The 10067-nt window shown below is 40.4% G+C and overlaps 1 protein-coding gene across 1 annotated transcript; it reads right to left on the bottom strand.

Annotated features, from left to right (window-relative positions):
- Positions 1-3763: 3763 nt before the first annotated feature.
- On the bottom strand, positions 3764-8166 carry LOC128092259 (persulfide dioxygenase ETHE1, mitochondrial). Its single transcript, XM_039580127.2, has 6 exons — positions 7836-8166; positions 7505-7753; positions 4786-4930; positions 4506-4720; positions 4255-4406; positions 3764-4196 (listed from the first exon to the last, which is right to left on the bottom strand). Exons 2-6 carry the CDS (start codon positions 7730-7732, stop codon positions 4022-4024), a joined length of 915 nt encoding a protein of 304 aa, XP_039436061.1. The 5' UTR covers positions 7733-7753; positions 7836-8166; the 3' UTR covers positions 3764-4021.
- Between the last annotated feature and the right edge of the window lie 1901 nt (positions 8167-10067).

Raw genomic sequence — 10067 nt, 5'->3', positions numbered from 1 at the left:
TTTGGCTATTGTATCAATTTATTGAATGATGACAACAGATCAATAACACAGACCAACAAAATTTCTACACAGGCTCAACTCGAGGAGAAGCATGAACTTTGGGGTCCCCAGAAACACGAGCACCTTGAATTTTTCAAAAATATTTAGCAGAGCCGAATTGTTTTTCTCCAAAGTTCTCTCTGGTCAGCCTCCTTTAGCGTTCACGATTCGTGACCGTACAGAGCGACAGGACCTTAGCTGACTACGAAGACCGTAGAATGCGCTGTGCACTAATCCGCCATTTCACTTCGCAGCTCACTTCATTGTCGCACGTCACAAGTGTACCAAGATATACAAATTCATCCACCACCTCATATCTTTCCCCATCTATTCCCACCTCCGAAACACCTCCACCTGCACTGCCACGCGCTCTGCCAGCAACCAGATACTTGGTCTTGGCAGTGTTGATGGTCAGTCCGATCTTCGCAGCTTCCCGCTTGAAAGGGACGAACGCCTCCTCCACTGAACGGCGGTCGATACCAATGATGTCGATGTCATCATCGTATCCAAACAGCATATGCGATTTGGTGATCAGTGGAACACTGTTCCTTTGCACGCCTGACCTTCGAGGACCCCACTCTCCAACCCTCCAAAGCTATGATGAAACGTAAGTTCGAGAGAGCATCGCCCTGCTTCAATCCATCCAACGTTACGAAAGCTTCAGATGTCTCGCACGCTTGATTTTGCTCCGTCGAGCGTTGCACGAATCAGTCTTTTTAGCTTCGACGGAAAGCCGTGTTCTATAGAACCATAATGGTACCATAATCTTCCAAAGTTCGTTTCTTTTGACTGAATCGTACGCCGCCTTGAAGTCGATGCACAAATCGACGGTAACATTTCAAAAGGCATCATGTACATTTTGACACTTTCTGGGTTATTGCATATTCTGAAAGTACTCCTAATAAGCTATCTCTCCACCAAAAAATGAGCAAAAGTTACTTCAGCAAAGTCTGTTTAATCATGATTTTGAATAAAGTAACATAAACAAAATCTCTGCCATCAGCAGTCCCTGTTTATATAGCCCTTATGTTTTATTGAATTTTGATGATCAAGTATAAATAAAAGCAACGTTTTTCATCTTTTGTTATCTTTAGAATATCTTATTTTGCTTTAATATTAAAATGGGAATTGAAAATGGATGTTCAACATTCAAATGCGTTTTTCTCAAAAAGGATGATGTGTAGGAGAAGGTGGGGCAAGACGACCATATGGGACAAGAGGAACAATCGCTAGTAAAGCCGTTGTTAACGCACATAAGAGCGTCTGGTGCTTGGTTCGTGGCATAATCGGATCTGGACAGAACTGAAACTCGCGGATTAGCTAGTGCACAGTAATTTGTAGTTAAAACTTTATTGCTCTTGGTTTCTGTCGGTTTATTGAACTGTACTGGACGGTAATTAGACAAGAAAACTAACTTTCTACATCTTGAGCTGTTTTTCAGGACGGTTCTGTTCTGTCTGATCTGTTCTGTACTGTGTCTCGCGGAGCAATGGCCACTTCTAGAGAAGATTCTTGTGACCAAAGCTGGTAGTTCTAGCGGGAAATTCTATAACAATGCCAAGAACTCATTTGGAGATGCTTAGAATTATTCTGTAGTACTAGATCTAACTGAACTGATACAAATCTACAATATAAACCTTTTGCATGCGCAAACAGCCGTAATTTTTAAAATTTTGATTATGTCCAGTATGAGGAATTGTTGCTGCAATTAGATGATTGTACTACCACATAACCACCAAAACGACGTAAACGCCACGGGGCATAATATTGAATGAAGTTTTTTTCAAAACCTTTGTTTCCATATAATATTTGGAAAGTACAAAATAAGGCTTAGGGTTCGTTTTAAGGCTCATTTTATCAAAATGCTATTTTTCCTAGATCAGTAGTGTCCCTACCAATGACTTGCACGTATTATAAAGTATGATTTATGTTTTGGTTATTTTTGTAGAGAGTTTTAAAAAAATCTTGTTAAGGTGGGGCAAGTGTACCATATGGATTTTAAGTATGGAAAAAATTACGAATTGCTGCAGCAACATATTTTATTGTGAAAAAAAATACATAAAAGTTCTTAAAAACTGATAATCAATTGTTTAAAAAATTGTCCATACACGATATAATAATATCATGAAAATTTACTATTTATCATCTAAGTAATATTTTTTTTTCGTAAAAACGGTCAAATTTTTAGCAAAATATTTTTTTTTAATCTAAAAATGAAAGAAACGTTTCAAATACATCCTTATCTGATGTTAGTAAATTAGCATGTTTTTTCATGCATTGTTCCTCTTTCCCCAACGGGTTGTTCGTCTTGCCCCACTAGTTGAGTAGAACGTACGAAAAAAACAAAAAAATGAAAATCAATTTTTTACATTAAAAAACAGAATTTTTTAAAAACTTGTTCTATCAAAGTCTCAGTCAAGACCTGGAATAAGATTTCATTTCATTTCATTTCATTTATTGGATTGTTTTGGCAAAAACATAAGTGCAGTAATTATCCTAAGCTGAGATATGGGGTACCTTTCAACAGCTGACTAATTCAAACGTTGTTAGAGTTTACTGGTACACGGGAGAAAAATTGAGCAGGGGAAGGAAAAAAGTTACAAAATAACCTTCGAAATTGCTAATAGATAGGGGATAGTTAGAGGAAAGGACCTGGAATAAGATGATTCCAATGATTCTGACAGATTTTTTAACGTTTTTAATGGGTTATAACGAGCATTTCCTTAGCTTGTTACACTTGCCCCACTTTCCCCTACATGATGCTTTTTGAAATGTTGGCATCGAGTTCGTCAGTGGTACAACGTCGTCGGTACAACAATGTTTCTCCAAACAACAGATTCTTCACCGACGGATCCAAGCTCGACGGATGTACGGGCTTCGGTGTTTATCATGAATCTTATCAGCTGTTTTTTTAAGCTGAAGGACCCGAGTTCGGTTTACGTCGCAGAGTTAGCTGCGGTTTACTGCGCACTGCGAATCTTCGAGACCATGCCACCTGACCACTACTTCATCTTCACCGATAGCTTTAGCTCTGTTGAGGCTATCCGGTCTCTGAAGCCGACCAGGGAGTCTGCGTTTTTCCTCACGGAAATACGCAAGACTTTAAACAACCTGGCGGCTCAGTCCTTCAGCATCACGGTGGCATGGGTCCGCGCTCATTGCTCGATTCCGGGTAATGAGAAAGCGGACTTGCTCGCCAAGAAGGGTGCTGAGACATTTTTGAAAGGCCAATTAGCCTACAAGAATGCTACGGTCTTTTGTGGTCTCTATTGCAAGTTTCTGCTCGAACCTTGGAGTCCGAAGGCTTGAATGGGGAGAGCACCCAAACCTCTTTCTACTCCAAGGAACCTTTCACCCCAGAGTTCGAACTGACGACCTTTGGATAGCGAGTCCAACCGCCGCCAGCGATGCCACCGGAGCAGGTTTGGTTAGGTGTGTTGTTTGTACTTATGGCATGGAGACTCCTACACCTGGAATGACTTAACGGCCTAACAACAACCAAGGCCGGGACCGACGTTTTACTTCCCCATCCGATGGAAGGCTGGAGCAGATGGGAATCGAACCCATGATCATCCGCTTACAAAGCAGAAAAGCTGTAATTAGTAAGTCAAATGTAATTACATAAGCCGACTCGGTCCTAACCAGGTCCCAGCACCGAAAAAGACCTAATAAAAATAATTTTATGAAAAAAAAAAATTTGGTTAGATTAAACACACACGCGGTGTATATTTTAATGAAAAATGTATTTGTCGACCATTTGATAGTTACTGTTTTTAAATGTACCAATTATAACCATTATTAATTATGTTAACAAGATAACGCAATTTTATTAAGTAAAATAATTTCAAACAGCAACATTGGATGATTGGTTGATCGCATTGATTTGAACATACAGAATACTCGATATTGCTGTCAATCATAAGTAGGTTTAAACGTTGGAAAAGGATCACGTGGTGAGCAAAGTTTTTCTTCTCATTCTTCATTACTCCTTCGGAATATCGTACAGCCCACACTCGCGGTTGGCGGGAACGGCTTTGTCGATCATTTTCGGGTACGGCAAGTTCAGGTTGGCCATAATTTCCACAAACGCGTCAACGTCCTTGGTCAACCGCGGATTGTACTGCTTCTCCTCGGCCACGCTCGTTTCCATGTTGCCTCTGGAAGGGTAGCAAAATTAGAACTTAAGAAGCTTTTATAGCTTTAAAAAAATCATACTTGTAATCGTGAGCCGGGAACAGCCGGTAGTTGTCCGGCAGGGTGAAAATTCTCTCGTGAACCGATTTGTACAGGGTGCGTGAGTCACCTTCCTGGAAGTCGGTGCGTCCGCAGCCACGAATCAGCAGCGTGTCTCCGGTGAAAGCGATGCCCTAGAAAAAAATACAAACACAGTTAATTGCGTGACCTAGAACAACGTCATGCCATGGGAATCAGAGCAGCTGATTCAACAACAAGGAGGTCAATCTTACCATTTCGTCCACCAAGTAGGTCATGCAGCCATTCGTGTGGCCGGGCGTGCTCAGTCCCTTAATCTCGAACCGGCCAAACTTGACCACCTCATTGTCCTTCAGGTGCTTGTCCGCCTTGGCGCCGCTAGCCTCCGAGATGACGCTCACCGTCCCCGGAAGCAGCTGCTTGAGGTAGCCGGTTCCGGTGATGTGGTCCGCGTGCATGTGGGTGTTCACTTGAAGAAAAAAAAAGTAGATTATTTTAGGTGATGATAAAAAACATACTTATCAGTTAACTCACGGGCATAGGTAAGCTTGAGGCCCAACTCCTGGATCAACTTGGCGTCGCGCGGAGCCTGCTCGAGCACCGGATCAATCAGGATCGCTTCCTTGCTGGTCAGATCCGCCAGCAGGTACGTGTACGTCCATGACTTTTCGTCAAATAACTAAGAGAGAGTACGGAGAGTTCATTAACTGCAAACCCGTAGCACTTAAGTTTATAAAGTTTATAATCATATTTTTTTTATATTTTGTTGTGTTCTGTTTAATGAGCTATATTCTAAGTTTGTTAAAATTTCAACATTCCCAAAATTTCGCTGCCGGCCGTATACTGGAATGGAAGCACACACACACACACAAAATTGTGAGCTGCCAAATATGAAATTTAAAGTCCATTCATCAACTTTTAGTCACATTGGGTATTTTTTTTTTGGGCACTTTTATTGAATTTCAAAACCCGACAAACACTATTTATTCATGATTTCTTGAATATTTTCATAATAAACAACACAATGAGTTGAAAATAAGTCACGCCAAACGCGGTTAGAGTAGGAATATCTATGAGATTCCACCATACATAGGTATCTTTGATATAACTCTATGAAACATTATGCCTTGTTATAGAAAACCTAAATTAAAAAGGTCCAAAATACAATAAAGCTTTCTAACCCCCACAATTTATTTTATTCTGTTGAAATAAGCTTATAAAAAGCTTAAAATTTTAAGTCTAAATATCATTTAACCCTCAAAGATCTCTTACATTTTTAAGTAAACTTGATAACTTGCTTGTTTTACATAACTTGTCCATTTAAAATGAAATTTTGATTTTAACGCGCCAAAAACTGGAAAATGACTAAAACGGCAGAAATCTACTTTTTTCACTAAAACTGCAATAACTTTAAAATTCAAGCGATGACCTATAGTTTTTTGGGTACTAATTTTATTGCAATTTGAAGACAAAACTTTTGGTACCCAGAACTAAATAGATCACCGCCACCATTTTTTGATATGTTACCTAAAATTGTATTTTCCATCATAGGCTCTTTGGTCCAAAGATCTCAAAAACCGCAATTCAAGTTTTCACACGACCTTTTCAAAAATAAACCTAGATTTTCGAAACTCCAAACTATTTTTCTTAAAATCCCAAAAAAATACTTTTTATTTGCGTCCAAGAGAGCTAAATTCGGTTATGATTTTTTGAAAAATGTAATTTTTGCGAAATTCGACGAAAACGGTCATTTTTCGGATCACTCCAACACTACTCAGGTCACCCTAATGGCGAAAAAATAAATACGGATCTAATTATTTCGGCCAAGGAATCCCCAGTCCAATTTTGAGCCCGATCAGACAACTTTTAATTCGAATCCTGCGGTTTTCCGAACATTTTTGTAATATTTTTTCTTTGTTTTCTTTGTCCTTTTCCTATATGAATATGGAGAGCACGATTTAGTGCAGTTAAAAGCATGATGTATTAGAATGATTCCTTGAAGTTTTGCATCATTTCCGGCATTTTTCTGTGCAATGGTTTTTGTTCTATTGACCAAAACTCCAAATAGGAGGGTCGAGGTACCCCAACGGAATCCGGAATATCTCCGGTAAAAGTGGACCATATTTGTCCCCCATCTGACAGTTCAAAATATAGACAAATCTGGATCTTTTGCAACCGGAAGCATCCAATTTGGTCAATTCTACCAAAAGTTATGAGATTTTTAAGAAAAAAAAATAGGGGTCAAATGACTACCCGAGCGTTTGAGTGTTAAAAAACAAATCTATTTCATTCCCAACGTACTTTGAAGCGCGAAAACCTTGAAGTTTGCCAATGTTCTATTTTGGCAAAATAAATAGAAGCGCGTTAATTAAATGGCAGTGGAGTGAAACAGAAGGTCCGCGCTACGTTTTCCGTTTCATTAACACAAGGCCCCGGGTTCCCTAATTAATGCATAACGTTACAGTGTTACTCTTAGAGTGTGTGATGGCGTGTGCTTGTGAGTGTAATTGCATTGAGCTAATTGTTATCAACAGGGCTGGGTTAAATAACAGCATATTGACGCTTATTACCGGAGGGGTGGGGCGGGGTGAGTTCGAGCTTAGAGGTTTAACACTTTTCAGCTAGCATTAGCTTTAAAATCAAACGAAGAAGTCTCACAAAGAGAACGTAACATAATCGAGAAGGGCCAGCAATTCTCTTCCGGATGCTTTGCATAATTTCAATATTTTCTTCTCGTCAAAATGTCTTCCAAATCCGCGTGTCACAATACGCAACACTACTCTCGAGTTGATGGATATGCTTAGGCGCAATATACACATAACATCATAGAGAGCGAGCAGAAACACGCAAAACCTCAAACATCACCGTGATTCAGCACTTTTGACAAGGTCAAGCTAAACGATGACGAATTCATCATTTTGGGCCCCAAATTTTTGCGACTAAGCATGAGTCCCGGAGAGGAACTTGATTTGATAGTTTGACTTCTTGGTAGCTACTATCACGCTAACCGGATGATCACGAGGGTAGCTTAACTAAACTTTATCTACTAGATATTGTACAACGATTTGACTAGAGTTATCTTAAGTAGGTCGTCGAATGCTGTACGGCCTTCTCGCGTTAGTTGTTCAAAAACTTCACTTTCTCCCTACTTAAGCTCTGCGCACTGCCAATACATGTCACTTTCAACCAATACACACCCTCTTAAAAATATATCACTATGCTGATAACAGCTGCTCACGGGACGGGCACCTACCTGACGGAAGAAGAAGTCCGGCGCGAAGGGTTTGCGTTCGGCGAGCATTCTCACGTTGCGAAGGTTGCTGGCACTGTGAGCGATCCGAACCAGCGAGCTGGGCTTTATGCGGGTCGTCGATGTTGTGGCAATGGATCGCGATGGAAACCGCCTCAGTGGGACAGGTAGAAGCAACAGCTTAGTGGACGACGCTAATACGCGAGTCACCGCCAGCGATGGGGAACTCATGATGGTGATGGTGGTGCGATTCTGTACAGTGAGAAAGAAGAGACGGAAAAGTGTTAAAGCCGCCCCCTTGAGGGATTCCAGCACATTAAACGGTGTTGGTTACCTGCCGTTATCTACCGAAAAACAAAAATCTATAATTGGCACCACAGATAAGATATTTTTTTAACAAACACGATTTTAATGTACAAAGTTAGGCAAAAAGAAAGCCAAAACCGCGAGCCCGCGATGTGCTACGGTTCGAACGCAAACTCTTACTGAGCGCAGAGGAAGAGGCTCAAAGAAGTGAACGCCGGCTTAAAGTCGTCAACCAATCGACACATCTCATGCGGTCGAGTTAGCACCTGCGGCTTCCAAATGCAGTTAGCTGCTAGGTGCAACCATCAACCAGAAGCGACAAATCAAGCATGACACAATCGATTTGTGATAACTACCCAAAAGAGAAAAAAAAAAGTGTGAGCTATCAATCAGTCGAACAAATAAAAATATTTTGGGTCAAAATTTGGCGTACGTGACCTTCCCTGGGTTGTCATCACCATATGGTTTTCGTGGGTGTGTTGGAGGAACTAATACACGTTTCAATCTTACGGTCGGTGTATTAAATCATGAATCTGGCTGTATACAGATTAATAAACGTTTTGGTATTGGTTTAACGAATCTATGTTCCGACGTAGCATGAAGCATTGATGTTGCTGCTGAACCAGCAGAGATTAACATGTCCTTAAAACAAACCCAAATACAATTATTATTAGAACACGAAAAAGTAATTTGCGTTGCTAAATATTGGCGTTTTGCTCTCCTCACCTCATTGAGGCAAGGATATAAAATCACTCAAAATTGAACTTTTTTAAATAAGCCTCCAAGATATACCTTTATGATACATATCGGCTCAGAATCAAATTCTGAGCAAATGTCTGTGCGTGTGGATGGACGTAGAATTTTTTTTCTCACTCACTTTTCTCAGAACTGGCTCGACCGATTTTGTCTGGATCTATGTTTTTGGATTCGTCTTCAGGTTCTTTAAGTCTTTTTTTAATTTCATCCGGTTTGGTGCAGTATATTAAAAGTTATGTTCGAAAAACTGTTTTGGTTGATACAAAAAAGGGTCATTATTTACATAATTTGAAAGCTCCGGCAGATAGCTGTCGGAACTTTTCGCTCAGTGCACGCACACAAACACTGCAGTGCTTTCAAATGGTTCATTAAATTTATCATATGGTACGTTCGTTTGAAGAGCCGGTGCGGCACTGAGTGCCGCACTCGTCGGTGTCAGTTTTGGTTCAATCGAACGTCATTTGTCAGTGCGCGTGGAACTCGCATGAAACTGAAAAAAATATTGAATGCGGCACTAGAGTTTCAGTTCCAAGATGGCGGCGAAACTCGTGCGGAACTAGCGCGAGTTTCTTCAAAGAAACACTTTGACAGCTCTGAGTGCGGCACTCAGTGTGGCACTAGCCATCAAACGAACGTACCAATAGTATGTAGCAGTAGGGTGTAATATGGTTGTATGGAAAAAAATAAAGTTGTTCAAATCTTGGGAGCACAGCAACTTTTCAGTTCCTTTTGGGGTCCTAAACAACTCCCCAAAGTTTGAGAATGATTGGTTCAGTCCTCACATTGCGCAAAGCGATTAAATTTTCCATATAAATTTGTATGGGGAAAACATTTTTTTTGGATGTTGATGTTTAAAAAGTCCACGTTCCACGCTTTATCAAAAACGGACTCATATTCGGTTGCTCTGGAATGTGCTCTACAACTTTCCCGAAGAGAGTATGGTGCTAACTTGCTCCTATAAAAAGATACAGCGTGTTAAAAACTCGTCTAAAACGTGTTTTTTGCTCGGACGCTGTATCTTCTTTCAGAAGCAAGTTAGCACCATACTCTCTTCGGGAAAGTTGTAGAGCACTTTCCACAGCAACCGAATATGAGTCCGGTTTTGATACAGCGTGAAACGTGGATTTTTAAAATATCAAAATCCAAAAATATGGTTTTCTTCATACAAATTTATATGGAAAATTTAATCGCTTTGCGCAATGTGAGGACTGAACCAATCGTTCTCAAACTTTGGGGAGTTGTTAAGGACCCCAAAAGGAACTGAAAAATTGCTGTGCTGGAAAATCGATTTTGTTATTACACCCCTAGTTACACCCTAATGTAGCAGCTCTCAGATGTACACTCAAACCCCGATGGTTTGACACCAATTGTTGTCAAACGAACGGGGTCACTTTTTAGTTTGACACCCTCTTTACACGGAGCTCACACACACTACCAAATGATTGGTTTGATAGTAAGTGTGTGTCCCGTGTAAAAAGTGACAGTTCGTCACTTTTTAGTTTGA

The sequence above is a fragment of the Culex pipiens genome, chromosome 3, assembly GCF_016801865.2.
Source record: "Culex pipiens pallens isolate TS chromosome 3, TS_CPP_V2, whole genome shotgun sequence".
Lineage (NCBI taxonomy): Eukaryota > Metazoa > Arthropoda > Insecta > Diptera > Culicidae > Culex > Culex pipiens.
Note: the sequence above shows the minus strand (reverse complement) of the source record. Positions and strands in the feature narration are given on the sequence as shown.